Here is a 16184-nt window from a genome sequence, read left to right as displayed (position 1 = left end):
GGAACTCCGTGCGGTCTTCAATGCTCTCCTGCAGGCACAGCGGTTTCTCCAGGGTCACCCGGTGCAGGTCCAGTCGGACAATGCTACCACCGTGGCCTACATAAACAGGCAAGGAGGAACTCGCAGTCGGGCGGCTCTCGTAGAGGTCTCTCGGATCCTGGTTTGGGCGGAGCGCAATCTTCCGGCCATATCAGCGGTCTTCATCCCGGGAGTGCTAAATTGGGAGGCAGACTTTCTAAGTCGCCAGGACGTTCATCCAGGGGAATGGTCCCTGCACCCGGACGTTTTTCAACTACTGGTGGACAGGTGGGGTCTTCCAGAAATCGACCTCATGGCGTCCCGGCACAACAACAAGTTGCCGGTGTACGGGTCTCGCACAAGAGACGAAGGGGCGTCTCTGGTGGATGCTCTGTCCGTCCGGTGGACGTTCAGGTTCGCATACCTGTTCCCTCCGGTCTCCCTTCTTCCACGGGTAATCCGGAAATTCAAACAGGAAGGAGGGACGCTCCTGTTGATAGCTCCCGCGTGGCCCAGACGGCACTGGTTCTCAGACCTTCAGGGTCTGTCCGTGGACAGTCCTCTGCGGTTGCCGCTACGACCGGACCTTCTGTCTCAGGGTCCTTGTCTTCACCCGGACCTGACTCGGCTGTCTTTGGCGGCGTGGCTGTTGAGACGGCCATGCTGAGGTCCTGGGGGTTTTCCAGCTCTGTGGTGCGTACCATGTTACGAGCTCGGAAACCGTCTTCCGCGAGGATATACCATCGCGTGTGACATATGTTCTTCCAGTGGTGTCGACCGAGAGGTTATGCACCGCGGGAGTTTCGTCTGTCTCGGATTCTCGCCTTCCTGCAAGCGGGACTAGATCATGGGCTTCGCCTTGCTTCTTTGAAGGTACAGGTTTCGGCCCTATCTGTCTGGTTTCACCGTAGGATTGCTACAATCCCGGATGTGCGCACCTTTATGCAAGGTGTTCTCCGTATTCAGCCGCCCTTTGTTCCACCTGTGGCGCCTTGGGATTTGGCTGTGGTCCTGAGGGCTCTCCAAGGACCGCCGTTTGAACCACTGGGCTCAGTGGATATTAAATGGCTAACAGCTAAGACTGTTTTCCTTCTGGCCGTTGCTTCAGCCAGACGTGTTTCTGAGTTAGGGGCTCTTTCTTGTAGACCCCCTTTCTTGGTTTTTCATGGGAACAGGGCAGTGCTCCGCACTCGGCCCAAGTTTCTTCCCAAAGTTGTTTCCCAGTTTCATGTTAACGAGGAAATAGTTGTTCCGGCCTTTAACTCACCGGGTCTTTCCGTGGGTGAGGCCTCTTTGGATGTTGTGCGGGCCTTAAGGACTTATGTTGACCGCACTTCTTTGTTTAGGAAGTCGGACGCTTTGTTGTCCTCTATGGCTTCTGTAAAAAGGGTTGGCCTGCTTCAAAGCAAACTTTGGCAGCCTGGATCCGTATGGCTATTTCTGAAGCTTATCTTCATGAAGGCCTACCGGTCCCTCCTTCTCTGAAGGCTCATTCCACTAGGTCTGTGGGTCCTTCGTGGGCAGCTCGACGTGGTGCCTCGGCAGTTCAGATCTGCAAGGCTGCTACGTGGTCTTCTGTCCATACCTTCGTGAGGTATTACTGGTTTGACACCTTCGCCTCTCAGGATGCTTCCTTCGGGCGGCGGATTCTCCTTTCTGCACAGGAGCGTCCCCACCCTTAAAGGATACTGCTTTGGGACATCCCCAAGGTATCCTGTGGATACCCTATGGACCCTGAAGTAGAAAATATGAGATATGGTAAGAACTTACCCTTGTTATCTCTATTTCTACGAAGTCCATAGGGTTCCACAGGACTCCCGCCCTGTCGCACCTGTGCTGCAGATGGGCTTTGCTCTGGTCACCGGTTTTCCGTCTCCCTCTGGTGAGAATGTGATTCTTGTATGTGTCCAGATCTTTGTTCTCTCTCTTCCTTCTCCTCCTCCGGCCTATGGCTTGGTAACTAACTGAGGTGCCTTGGCCCGGGGGCGGGGTATAGGAGGGGGACCTAGTGCATCCTGGGAGGCTGAAAGCTTAACTCTTTGGTGCCCTGCGACTGACGTCACACCTATACCCCAAGGTATCCTGTGGAACCCTATGGACTTCGTAGAAATAGAGATAACAAGGGTAAGTTCTTACCATATCTCATATTTTATTCATCCCTCCCACATAGCTTATGCTTTTAAAGTAATTTTCTCAAGGTCTCAACTCTTCCTGTGCTCTTTTGTTTAAAATTACACTATTTTTGAACGCTATCTGTAAATAGCTTGCTTATTTCAAGGGAAAATCACCTCTTCCCATTGGTTATTAGAATTGTGATTTATATCTTCAACCAGCTCCTGGAAGGAACAAACTTCCCTTGTGCTTGTTTGGTAATTTGTTGAATTTGGCGTACATGTTCCATACAATATACTGTATCTCCACATTACTCCTGTGTATTAATTCAAGGACTGTGTCTGTAACTCTCCTTATGATTTGCTGATAGATTATGGATTGCACAGGTGCAGTTACTTGCTTTTTCTTTTGCTTGCTCACAAGTTCAAATCAGCCCCTATATGCCAAGCCACGTCACCTATAATGTCATTTGTTCTGCAGGATTCTGAAGGAATAGATATAATGCTGGGAGTTTGCGCCAATGGGCTACTGATCTACAGAGACCGATTGCGAATAAACCGATTTGCTTGGCCCAAAATCTTGAAGATTTCTTACAAAAGGAGCAACTTCTACATTAAGATTCGGCCAGGGGAGGTAAGTAGAGTTTATTTATTTATTACATAATTTTTCAGAAAGTCTGCCCATCACATGGGCAATAAGAGCCACGGAGGGAGGTTGGAGCACTGAAACCCCATTCACACTGGCACTGGTGACAGGGACAGGCTACACCATGGACAGAGACCTGGATCTCCACCCCACCCACCATCAATATAGAATAAACTTACAGTGCAGAAGTGCACTGGCTGCACTGAGGCACAGTACATAGTAGCCAGCACATGCCACAAATACACGTGTGCCACACACACACATAACACATGATGTGGATATGCACGACCATCACGGCCTTTCCACAGCTTGAAAAGTCTGTTGATGAGGAGATATGGTAGGAAATGGAAGCTGCTGGAGGAAAAAAGGTGTGATACAGGTGCTGGAGGAAAGGTAGGTAGTGGATACAGGGAGGTAGGGTGATACAGGTGGTGGAGATGGGAAAAACGGGAAGACAAGAGGTATAGGGGAAAGAACGTGGAGATAGGAGGAAAGGGGAGAGAGCAAGGGAATACGTTAAGAAAAGGCACAAGGGAACACCGGAGGAAAAGGGAGACAGGCGGAAACAAGTGTGAGAACTAGGAGATACACGAGAAAACAAGTGGAAGATCAAGGGGATATGGAAGGAAACAAGTGTGAGAAACAAGGGGATACGGGAGGAAACGAGTGTGAGAACAAGGGGATACACGAGAAAACAAGTGGAAGAACAAGGGGATACGGGAGGAAACAAGTGTGAGAAATAAGGGGGTATGGGAGGAAACAAGTGTGAGAACAAGGGGGCACGTGAGGACTCAAGTGTGAGAAACAAATGGATATGGGAGGAAACGAGTGTGAGAAACAAAGGGATACGATAGGAAACGAGTGTGAGAAACAAGGGGATACGTGAGGAAACGAGTGTGAGAACAAGGGCATACAGGATGAAAGTGAGGAAAACAAGGGAATAAGGGGACTCCGGTGGAAAAGGGATATTGGAGGGAAGGGGTAAGAACAGGGGGAGATGGGAGAAAAGGGGAGAGAAATGAAAAGGTGGTGGAAGATAAAAAATATCACTGCACAACAGCTAATGGCCCGGTGAATGATGAGTTCAAAATACGGGTTTGGTATATAGGCCCTCATTCAGAGCCGCTCGCTATTTGCGGTCGTTCGTTTTCTAAAAAGGGGTGGCTATTCAAATGAACCGTTCGCACTTTGCGGTCTGTTCACGCCTCTAAGTCTGAACGAGCGAGCAAAACATGCGAACGTAAATTTGAAAAATACGCCCCCTGGCCGCTCGCACCATACGTCATGTCCGCTATTTATTAGATTAATCGAGTACATCGACCAGCGTATGAACTGCTCGCTATTCTTGTGGTTGGTTTTTTCAACCACTATTTTGCGAGCAGTTCTGAGTTAAAAAAAACCAAGTGACGTAGTCAATTACGCTGCTGGATTAATTATGCACTCCCTTAAAACGCCCGTTTTGACCTTTAAGCGCGCCTGCGATCGGATTTCCACTCCCCGTTTTCAAACACCTTCCCCTGTTACCACCCACAAACGCCTCATTCTGTCACTCAAATTAGCAGGCATTCGCTATTTTGCGAGCACATGAATTTCGACCGCACTGACTGGTTCGCGCATGCGTATAACAATCCGTACGCATGCGCAGTTGGGCAAACATCGCTCGGAGCGAACGAGCTGCCGCTTACGAGCGGCTCTGAATCAGGCCCATTATGTCGAGACTAATGAAATGTCAGCAATGTCTGTTTAAGGTAAGCCTAACCCCTAAATTTAACCCAAAAACCTAAGCTTAATGCTAATGTTGCCATTTTCACAATGGTGACATTTCATATGACGATAATCTTTCCATGTCGTCATTTATTATGTCAACATTTCAACCATATCGACTTCATAACGGTCAACTGGTGTTGACATTGTGAATATATCAACCTAGTGACTGTATACCCAAAATAGTAGTAAAAGCTATAATAGAAGATAGGGAGGGAGAGACATGTTGTACTTATATTATAGGTGGTATCAATGTGATATAATTTTTATTTGCTCCCTGTTATTTTTTTTCTATATTATGCCTTATCCTTTTGTTTTAGTATGAACAGTTTGAGAGCACCATCGGGTTCAAGCTGCCCAATCACCGAGCCGCAAAGCGTCTGTGGAAGGTTTGCATAGAACACCACACGTTCTTTAGGTGAGTGTAAGTTCTAAGTGGATTATTACTACTATCCTTTATTTATTCATTTCCACAATATTATGCAACATTGTACAAGAAAGTAACGCTAACAAATACTTTGAGAACAGTACAATATATGTCACATTTTGCCACTTTCTCCACCCGACACACATCTTATATTGCTGACCTGGCACAAGCACTCAGTGACTTAATTCGACTGCTGGGTCACAAAGCTGCTACCAGCCTGCTGGCTCATGAGGATCAGTTTCTTGTATTATATTAAATTGCTTACTAGAGAGGCAACTAATCCCGAGAGGGGAATAGGAAAAGTTTAGAGTTGTGCGTACGCAATGTCATGCCTGTATTCAGATGGCTCTCTTGCACCAGGGATTATGGTTTATGAAACCCAGGGCCTGATTCAGACTTGGGAATAGAGTGAGATATCTCTCTCAACTGATTGTCTTGGTGAGTCCATGCTGCACTGCAGATGGGGCAGATTTAAAATGTGCAGAGAGAGGGAGATTTGGGAGGAGTGTTTCCAAACTGATATCTAAATTGTAGAGTAATAATAGAGCTGTGCAGTATTTGTGGGCTACATGCAAAATCAGCCACTATTTACCCCACATGTAAAAAAATGTACGTATTTACACCCCTTGCATTGCAATATGGTTTGTTCAGGTTCACAGTTGAGAGAGATATCTCACTCTATTCCCAACTCTGAATCAGGCCCCCAGTGTATGGATAGGGGTTGTGCTGTCACATAGATGCGTACAATTCGACATACTACGGGCGAGTTGCCGCGTTTTTCTCCGTGCAGGCAATGCAGGTGTAATTACAGACTGCTTACGTTCAACTCTGCAACAGCCCCTAATTGTAAACGATGGACCCTGCACAATATGAACTTGAACAAATATAACTTGGTATTGGTATCCTTGTGCACTGGATTATTTATGTGGTGGGGTTTGCTGCAGGTAAAGTACAGGTGCCTATTCCTCTCGATATATAGATAAATACATGATATACCGCGCTATACCCCTATATGTGTTGTGTATCTATGCATTTATAAATAGGCTAGGATAATATATGTGAGAAAAATCTGTTTATTGGTTAATCACAGTGTTAACTTCGGACTTATATCACACTATATGTACAGTATAAAGTAATAGAAACAATCATATATAAAAAAAACTGAATGTGTGACAGAGTATCTAGATTATCCGTTATATAAAGGGATAACAAAGTTGTTATTGTTGCACAGTATTATTATCAGTTACAATTGTAGTGCATTATCATATTTAGACATTGCATAATAATCAGGGTTGAACAAATATATGCTGCGTCGACCCTTAAATCAGGGCCATAAATAGGGGTGTGCGACCGGGTCCATCACACAGAGCGCAGTGTTCCGTGTGCCGCACCGTCATTGCCTCGCGGCCCGTGCCCCTGCATCTGGCTAGCAGGGTGCCTGGTACGGCACCCTGCAGCCAGTATCCCTGCTCCAGTGCCACCCGGAATGATCTTTGGACGCTCCAGGTATGCTCCCTGCAACCTGTAGCTCTTGACAGCGCTATACTTCCTGGTGTTAGTGGTTGGCACAGGATATACTGTTGCCCTGTTCCTGCTTTGCCTTCAATGCAGGTGCAACTGCACATCCATAGTTGGCCACAGTTTTTTTTTTTGCATTATAAAAAGATTCTAGTAATTACATTGAAACAGAATACAAACTTTAGACTTTCCCAAGAGAATGTTTGTCTTCAATTATTGTGTGTGGCAGAAATATCGGAAATGTCACACTGCAGCATACTTGCCAACTCTCCCTCATTGTCAGGGAGACTCCCTGACATAGCAGCAATCTCCCTGTCTCCCTGAAGAGTCTAGCAATCTCCCTCATTTCATCCTTACCCCCATTGTGAAGCTGTTATATTAAAAAACAGAGATATATACATTCAAATGGGATCATTAGTGTCATTTCCTTGCATTGGTTATTATAAGGCACAATGATCCCTATGAATTTCTGAAAAGTATTAGTGTGTTTTCATCAACAAACAGATCTTACTAACTGCTTTCGGGCTGGTTTACATTTGGATGTAAGTCAGGTTTAGGACACGCCTCTCAGATTTATCAGTACACGCCCACTGTAACACGCGCTCATAGGTGCTGCTTTCACAATCTCCCTGAAATGCTTTTTCAAAAGTAGGCAGGTATGCACTGCAGTCATTGTGGAGGTTCTTCAAGATACTGTAGTATTATTATTACTATTATTTATTACTCTTCTAGAACTAACATTTGGTGAGGTACTATCATTCAGCTCAGAGGCTTACCCACACACCCTGGGGTAGATTTACTAATCGTGTTTGGTCGTGAAAAAACACGCTGAGCGTCGCTCAGACTCGTGCATGTTTTTCACGCTCAAACACTTGGAGTTACAGAGAATCCTGTGCCTGTCTATTTTCATTCATTGGTGATACTGATCTTGTTGTATCATGTGCGAGTTCAGTCTTGTTTGCCTCTTCTAAGTAGACTCTGCTGAAACACTGCACAGATCGGTGTGATCTGTGTAGTGCTTCTGTGTGTAGTGTAAAGAAAGGTTAAAAAAACTAAAAAATAATGGCATGGCCCTGCCCCCAAGCATAACCAGCCGTGGACTTCTGAGCCTGTTCTGGGTAAGGAAAATCGGGGGGAAATTTGGCGTTTGGTTCCCCATATTATCCTATAACCAGCAGTGGGGCGGGACCAGCCAGGGATGGTAATGCCATAACAGGGAGACACAATGCATGGAGTTCCCCTGCCAAAGCATTAACCAACCCCAACTGGTTAGCCCAGGGCTGGCAATCCTTCTAAAGTGGGAACCCCAAAAATAAAATGGGGTCCCCTCTCCCAAGGATCTACCTAATGACTACTCTGGCGTTTACCTTATTTTCAGGTACAACATTACATTAGATCTGTGTAAAGGGTTTTTTACAGACGCTGATTGGCATAAGTCATTAGACCAACTTCTCTTTCGACCTACACCCCTACTTAAGGTCATTTCCCTCTTTTACAGATTTTTCAGGGGGACCTTGTTTACAGTTTGGTCAGTCAGGGCATGAGACAATCCCCACTCTCACTATCATATCCGGCTTACTTCAAGGACCATCCAAATCTTGTTCATTGTTGACAATCAGTACTTAAAACAAATTAATTCTTAATGTGTATCATAGAACCTATCTATCTCCACATAGACGATTTAGAATGCGCCTTGCAAATTCCCATAACTGCCCTACTATAGGTGGGGTCGGGGGGCGGCAGATCACTGCTTATGGGCCTGCCCAGTAGTTTTAAGGATGTTCTGCAGTCTGGTGAAACAAGAGGCCGAAGCACATTTGGTCAATGTGGTCCGGAATGGGCCAGTTTAGATCACCAAGGGTAGCAGAAAACTTTTATTGGCATTGAGTGCGGAAGCAAGGAAGACCATTCTACAAGAATGGATACATCCTACCCCTGTTAATTTTCGATCATATAGAGAAAAATTCCACTTCATATTTTGAATGGATTGGGTGGAGACTATATTTGACAAAGAGTCACATCATTCTTCGATATGTGGAAAAGTTACATCTCCACTCTTCCTCGCTTCACTCTCAGATCCGCCACACTCTTCGCTTGACTCTGTGGTATGAAACTTCTTCTCTGCTCAATGATCCCCCAATTATTTTGCCTAATGGGTGAACTCCCCGGGAACTCTTCTTCTTTGACACAAATCAATATCTGACTCGGGACTTAATCATGTTCTTTATAATACACCCGACTGTTATGTCACTGGTTTGTATGGTACTGCATATTATGTCATTACTGTGATATAACATTATAAGTTTGTTACTGAATTCTTTCTGATTGCGATTTGTACCTTGTACACTTCATTATATGTGTTTGATGCTGTTGCTTCAATAAAAAAAAAGAAAAAAGAAAAATGGAAATTGGGGCAGTGCAAGCAGGCAGTGTCATATGGGCTTCCCTCAGGAACCAATACAACCCCTCGGACTTGCAAAATACACTGCTGTTACTCCTTAATGATAACCACATCACACTCCCCCTCCAAGACTTGTGCTCTACCCCCACCATTGATGCTCTACATCTTTGATGTGCCTTATAAATAAACAATAATATTAGTAACATATTGATGGAAAAATTAGTTTGCAGATCATGAGAGACCTGAAGGTGGGAAGAGATCATTTTGTTGACAATGAATGTGTCAGAATATTGATTGATATTCACTGTCAGCATATTGGTTGATGGCAAATTGTATTTATTGGCACAGAAACAGACAAATCACAGGTGCACAACTCCAAATTGCTGATTATATATAAATACATTGTGCAATAAAATTTTGCAATCAATAGAGGTTGTTAGCATAATCATGGCCAAGGTTATGGGCCTACCCACCATATCCAGGTAACCTCTGTAGGGTAGGTCCCTAACATACTTGGGTTCAAATCCAGAGCGCAGGACACCCCTAAATCGGCGCAGTCGAGTCACCCCAGGGTATCGCTATAATGAGAAAAGTGAAATGTGAAATAAGAAGTAAGAAAGGTAAGAGCAGCTGTGGCTGCATAGAAAGTTGAAAATACAAATATAATAAAAACAAACAGTAAAGTGTTAAATTTTAGGGGTGTCCTGCGCTCTGGATTTGAACCCTAGTTTGTTAGGAACCTACCCTACAGAGGTTACCTGGATATGGTGGGTAGGCCCATAACCTTGGCCATGATTATGCTAAAAACCTCTATTGATTGCAAAATTTTATTGCATAATGTATTTATATATAATCAGCAATTTGGAGTTGTGCACCTGAGATTTGTCTGTTTCTGTGCCTGCAATAAGTCTCAACAGGTAGCACCTCCCATTATATATATTCAGGGTGTGCAGTCCAGGAATCTTTCCTATACAAATTGTATTTATTACCTGCAGTTACAGAGCCAGACATGGAGCAAGCATAAGAATATCAGAGTAGGCCAGAATACAATGACAAAGTTATATGTGTGTGTAGGAGGGAGGGGGCTTCTACAATAATACTGCAGGCTGAAAATATTTCCATGTAAAGACAATGCTGTGCTGTGTGCAAGGAAGAGTTCACTCATGTCTCTATTTTCCAGGCTGGTCTCCCCAGAGCCTGCTCCCAAAGGCTTCCTGGTGATGGGCTCTAAATTCCGATATAGTGGACGCACACAGGCCCAGACTCAGCAGGCAAGCGCCTTGATAGACCGCCCGGCTCCCAACTTCAAGCGCTCTGCCAGCAAACGGTACACACTGTCCGAGAGCCTCGAAGGAGGTATGTGAGGCACATAATCATTGGAAGTTTTCCAGTAAAAGGACCACATATTAAATGGCTTACCAAATGGGGTGAAGTATTTTATTATCTGATGTCAAAGAGATATTAACATATATAATAGTCTGTCATTGAAACATTAGGGCTCATTTAGTAACATTATATTTAGGTGACAAATTTGCACTGTATGACTAGTAACTACTTTTATCTGTCTAAAGTCTAATTAAATACTGATCTTATGAACCAGTGCAACCTTACGGTCTGCAAAGCAATCCTTTGGGCCCCATTTGCCAAATGACCACACTTACCAGACGTCCCTCACTGTTACCAGCTCCTATTCTCTAAGATTCTGCTGTAGAGATGTGTATATATGACCATATAATAATTACATACAGTGAGATAATGGCTTTTTCTTACAGCAATGGCTGCAACATACAGCTTCATAAAGGAATATGTATGTGCATAAAATATTTTATTTTAGTCTCTAGTCTCATGTTCTTCTCATGCATCCACTATTTCCTTCAGGATTTTCAAGACAGGCTGCTGTAAATGAGAACCACGACTCTACACCAGACTATGAAACTACTGGGCAAGAAGGAGATGAAGAAGGGGAGGAAGTGACCACTCCAACCAAAATCAAGGAGCTTAAGGTGAGATGACATCTGCTTGCATGCTATGGTTTCTGATTGTATTTTATCACTCAAATTAATTGTCAGTTTCTATAGAAATCACACCCTTTGTGTGGGCAGCACGCTGACACATCACGAGTTCAATTCCCAATCAGGGCCCTTTCTGTGTGCATGGTCTTCACCTGTTTGCATGAGTTTCCTCCCCTAAAGAAATACTTAATTAGGGTAATTGGATTCTGTCAAGAATTAACCCGAGTATGTGTATGTGCAATTTTTTTATAGACTGTAAGCTCCAATGGGGCACAGATAAATGTTAATACCAAATATTGTCTAAACAGCGCTGTGTAAAGTGGTTAAGCTATATAAATAAATGGTAATAGTAATTTAGCAAGTACCAAAATATACAACAATGAAAAAGCAATAAACACTTGTCATTAATAAGATGAATTAACTTGGTATTATTTACTACAAATATGTAGTAACACTTGTCACTCAGTCCATTTTTATTCTTGTCTGACAGTAAACTGATCAGACGCAAGTGCTGATTACTGTAGGATATAGCACATTTGCACTTGGTTGTTAAATAAAACCTTAGGCTAGATTTATGATGCGGTGGCTCCTTGAATGGTTGGATCTGTAAATTTAATTAGTCAATAATATTAAGAGCAAAGCGCAGTGTATTTTGCACTTAATATTAATGCCACTTTAAATTTCCAAGTCATACTTGCTGAGAAGCTGCTTGAATGAAAATGGTGCTTTGAAAATCTAGCTTTTAATGAATTTAATACGCTTTTTATTTACATTGCTATATTTAACAGCTCTGAGTTTCTTCTAGGTGTGTCCTCTAGATATGTAGAATTAATACTTCCTATTATACTGAAATGTTTACTTGTATTTGTTACAGCAAGCTGGTCTCATGTGCTTCCTGTGTCATCCTTACGGATTGGCTCCCTGTTTTAGTATAGGGATAGTGATGGTCAGTTGGCCCCTTCACAGCAGGATGAAAGCTGTGTCTACAGTGACAATTTCATAACTTGTGTGTAAGTGCCCTTACAGTACCATTTTGTAAAGATTTCCTGGATAGATTAGTAAGTATAACTATAAATATATAGTCAGGACATTTCTAAAAACTGGAGCTAGACAAATGGGAAGCCATAATGATTGGTTGCCATGACATAAACCGTCTAGTCACTCCCTGTAACAAATGATGCATTTGGTGAGACACTGCAATAGTGGAGCTATACTGAGACGGAGAACAGGTTATAACTAGAATGAATCATTTGTTATAGGTTGGGTCTTCTTTTGTCCTCTTGGAGAGGTTGGAACTTAGGAAATTGACAACCCCACTTTCTCTCATGTGATGACATAGGCCATTATGGGATGTTGGATAAGGAATAAATGTACATATCCACAGTGGCAGCTAATACCACCTAAGAGATCATTTTTATTCCCCACTAGAGACCCGCCCCCAGCTTCGCACATGAGCAGTTTTGAATATACAGAGTTAAGCTGGCCACACACTAGACCAACTTACATCCAACCATCCAACTAGTTGATTGGTTGGAATGAAAACCTGGTAAGGTATGAAAGCAATTTGCTCCCAAACGCCGGAAAATGGACAAAAACTGTTGTTTGAACAAATTGTTTAGATCAAACATTTAACAAACTTGTCTAACGACCATTTTCATCTGTTTTCTGGCATTTAGGAGCAAACTGCTGATCATCGTTTACTCCCATACGTTACTAGATTTTCATTCCAACCAATCAACTAGTTGGTTGGTTGGTTGGATGAAAGTTGGTCTAGTGTGTGGCCAGCTATAGTCTTTTTTTTAACTAAGGTTTTCTAACATTGCCTTGTAGACGGCATTAGTCATTTTTCCTACTAACGTCAACACTAAAAAACTTTGTTTTGACGTGACACGTAAAAGGGCCATGTAAGGTTGTCCATGAGAAAAACAGTATCCACTTAGGTCAACTTCAGCCACGTTAAGGGGTATATTTACTAGTGTGGTTTTTAGAAGTGTAGATGTTGCCCAACCAATCACATTCTAGCTATTATCTTCTATAAGGTGCTAGATAAGTGTTAAGTAGAATCTGATTAGTTGATAAGGGCAACATCTCCACTTCTAAAAACCATGACTTCGGTAAATATACCCCTAAGTGTCTGTCCCTGTGCTCTATTTATTATCATGCCAAAGCAGACTCTTACCAAGAATCGGACTTGTTTGAAATTAAAGAATCGTTTTTAACATAAATAAAATAGGTAAACGGTAAAAAGAGGGAAAAACTGAAATTTTGTATCAGTAAACAGAACTTACATCAATTTGTCTGAAGAAACCGGATAATACATATCAATCTTTACATGGTATAAAATAAAGTCCATCGTTGTGATGTATCTCTAACGGTTTAGGCAGCGTAAGCAAAAAAAGCGGTCGGCTGTTTGTTTTTTCATTGAAGCAAGTTAATGAAAAAACAAACAGCCGACCGCTTTTTTGGCTTACAGCTCCCTTTTGTCATACATTAATGTTTCATACACTAAACCTTCCTTGACAAATGCTCTATAGATTAGTGAAAACTGCATCAAAATCCATCAAGTAATTCTCGAGATTAGCCTGAACAAACAGACAGATGCCTACCAGGGACCGTTTTATTCATTGACTTGCTTACCTAAAATCATCACTGTTTGGCTCCCTTTTGTCATACCTTAATGTTATGTACACCTAAACCTTCCTTGACAAATGCTCTATAGAATAGTGAAAATTGCATCAAACTCTGTCCTGTGGTTCTTGAGATTAGCCCAAACAAACAAACAAACAGATGCCCACCAGGGACTTTATTTTATACTATGGGGGGTATCCAATTAGCCGCGATTACCCGTTTTTCGGCGAAAAGTTTTCACCGGTGAAAACTTTTCTCCAAAAATGGTAATTGGGCTGTACTATAAGCCGCGGTTTTCACATATGCAAAAATGTATAGGAATTATCGCAAATTTCTTTTCACCACCTCTGAGCAGCTGATAAGTTGTGCAAAACCCCTATTTTTGGCTAAAAATCTCAGGACTTTGTCCAGAAGCACTGGGACACCCTTCTTAATGACTAATTAGGCAAAAATAATGTTTAATTTGGCCAATTATGCAATGTCATTTTTGGGGTGAAAAATTAAAAAGTGTTGGAAAATGAGATAGAAGTAGTGGGACAGGTATATGGGGGTGCTGTATGGATGGGACAGGTGGTTTAAATATTGCAGGTGCAAGTGATAGGTGTATTTTTTTTTAATTTTTTCAAAATGCCCTATAATGACACAAAAATATACTTACACCCCTTATTTAATAACAGAATTTATTTGAGCCAAAAATGATTGCTTTCTATAATTTTTTCACTGTTAAGGTGGGTACACACCTGACAGATATATCTGCAGATGATGGTCGTTCATACACACTGAACGACCATCATCTGCTGCTGCAGCGGGTCGAGCTGGACTGGGGGCGGGTAGGGGGCGTGCGACCTAATAGCGGGAGGCGTGGCCACGCCCCCTTCGAAGGAAAAAAACACATTTCCAACGTAGCGCTGCATGCTGGGGAGGGGGGCGCTGTGTGCCCCTCAGCCCGGCACACAACCAAAGGGGGGCGCGATCAGCATGATCGCTCCTCCCTTTGGCATAGGAGACTGCTCGGGCTGCTGCTTTAGCAACCTCGGACAGTCTCCCAGTGCAGCCCAGCAAACAGCAGGGTGTGTTGGGCTGCTGTGGATGGGGAGCTGTGCCGGACCCGGGTAAGTAGTACCCACTCGCGACTCCCCCCCCCTCTCTGCACCCCTGTGCATGGGCTATCGGCTGATCGCCCATACACTATTGCCGATGGACAGATATGTCTGCAGACATATCTGTTCATTGGCTGTGCAGCACAGCCAATGCGATATGTCGGTGAACTACGTAGTTCACAGACATATCGTCTGTACACACTGGCCGACGGGGGCACAATATATTGGCCGATCAATTGATCGGCCAATATATATCGATCAGTGGACACAATTTAATAACCCCAAACCCTTGGATTATGGCCACTAACACACTTCTATACCATTACCGCACCTCACTTTAACTTTTTTGGGGGTACAGGCTGATTTCCCCATTTTCAACAGTACTTATCGCCTGTCATCCATGCAAGAATTCTTGTGCGAATTGGTTATCTCCAGTTTTGCAATTGGATAGCATGATAAACGGGTGCGCACATACATGCCATAAGCAGCAAATTCGGGCAATAGGTGCGAAAAGTTTTCTCCGTAAAAGACAAATCATTATCGCTTCTAATTGGATACTTCCCTTGTATACATCCGTGCGGCAAATGTGCAAGGACTGAGATGCATACTTTTAGCGCCCATGCACTCTGTAATACTAATTGGTACATCCTTCTATGCCACTATCGGTCACACCATCAAAACTTGTACAAGCCCTATGGCAGGTGCAGTTTCTCCATCCATCCATGGCCTCTTATACTTGCTGCTGTGCATCTGGGAATGCAGCCGCTTGCATTGACACCTCCCGCGACACTCTCACAATATGCCCACTGAACGGACCATTTTTTTGCATGCACTACTAACCATCACCCGGGAATGTCCAAGCTTAATTAATATAAAAAACTGTATATAGAACACAAATGTGCTATAGCTTGTGGTGGCCAATTAGACGTCCTTTCTATAGCCAATTTGGGATCCACAGCAAAATATAAACTTTAACTATGCCACACCCTTAGTTATCAGATGGTACTACAATACGTGAGTATTGTATGCTGCACAATGATTTATACAGTCCATTCCCACCACTCTAGCTCTCTAACAGAGACATTACAGATGACCTGCCATCACTTCCTATGATGAGCAGAGAATGCACGCCTGTGTTGGCTTCCTCTACAACTCTCTGACAATAGCCTGCCAAGGAGGCCATGAGCAGTGCTTTGAACAAAATATTCTGTCTAGCACAAATGGGGTTCTGATTAGCCATTTTTTGTGCTACCTACACACTGTAATGCTTAAGGCATTATATAATAAACCAAAACAGTAGCATCAGTGGAGATGATGATAGGTCCTTGTTAAACCTCGAAACAAGATATTCACATATTGATTTACAGATTGCATGTAGTTGAGTATCCAATAATATATGGAATTTGCTGCATGAAGTAGTCAGGAGAGCTGGAATTACACTGTTAGCTGCATATGAATGTACACAGACAGTGAACTGCGTCATAAAACACCTTCTGCCTTTCTGCTAGACAACTTCTTCCTACCTCCTTGAAGCTGTGAAATGTGATAATTTTATAGTT

General features: G+C 43.2%; 1 protein-coding gene across 14 annotated transcripts in view; it reads left to right on the top strand.

The window, feature by feature from the left end:
• EPB41L1 (erythrocyte membrane protein band 4.1 like 1) overlaps positions 1 to 16184 on the top strand; it is a 210985-nt gene that overhangs the window by 148981 nt on the left and 45820 nt on the right. For all 14 annotated transcript variants that reach the window (XM_088480592.1, XM_088480590.1, XM_088480587.1 and 11 more), the window contains 4 exons: positions 2611 to 2763; positions 4860 to 4957; positions 10066 to 10241; positions 10764 to 10888. In XM_088480592.1, the coding sequence (XP_088336718.1) occupies positions 2611 to 2763; positions 4860 to 4957; positions 10066 to 10241; positions 10764 to 10888 (552 nt within the window). The remainder of the gene's footprint in view (positions 1 to 2610; positions 2764 to 4859; positions 4958 to 10065; positions 10242 to 10763; positions 10889 to 16184) is intronic.

Source organism: Taudactylus pleione, unplaced genomic scaffold (genome assembly GCF_031769625.1).
Source record: "Taudactylus pleione unplaced genomic scaffold, aTauple2 ptg000256l, whole genome shotgun sequence".
NCBI lineage: Eukaryota > Metazoa > Chordata > Amphibia > Anura > Myobatrachidae > Taudactylus > Taudactylus pleione.
The sequence above is the reverse complement of the archived record's forward strand: the minus strand, read 5'-3'. Positions and strand labels throughout refer to the sequence as shown.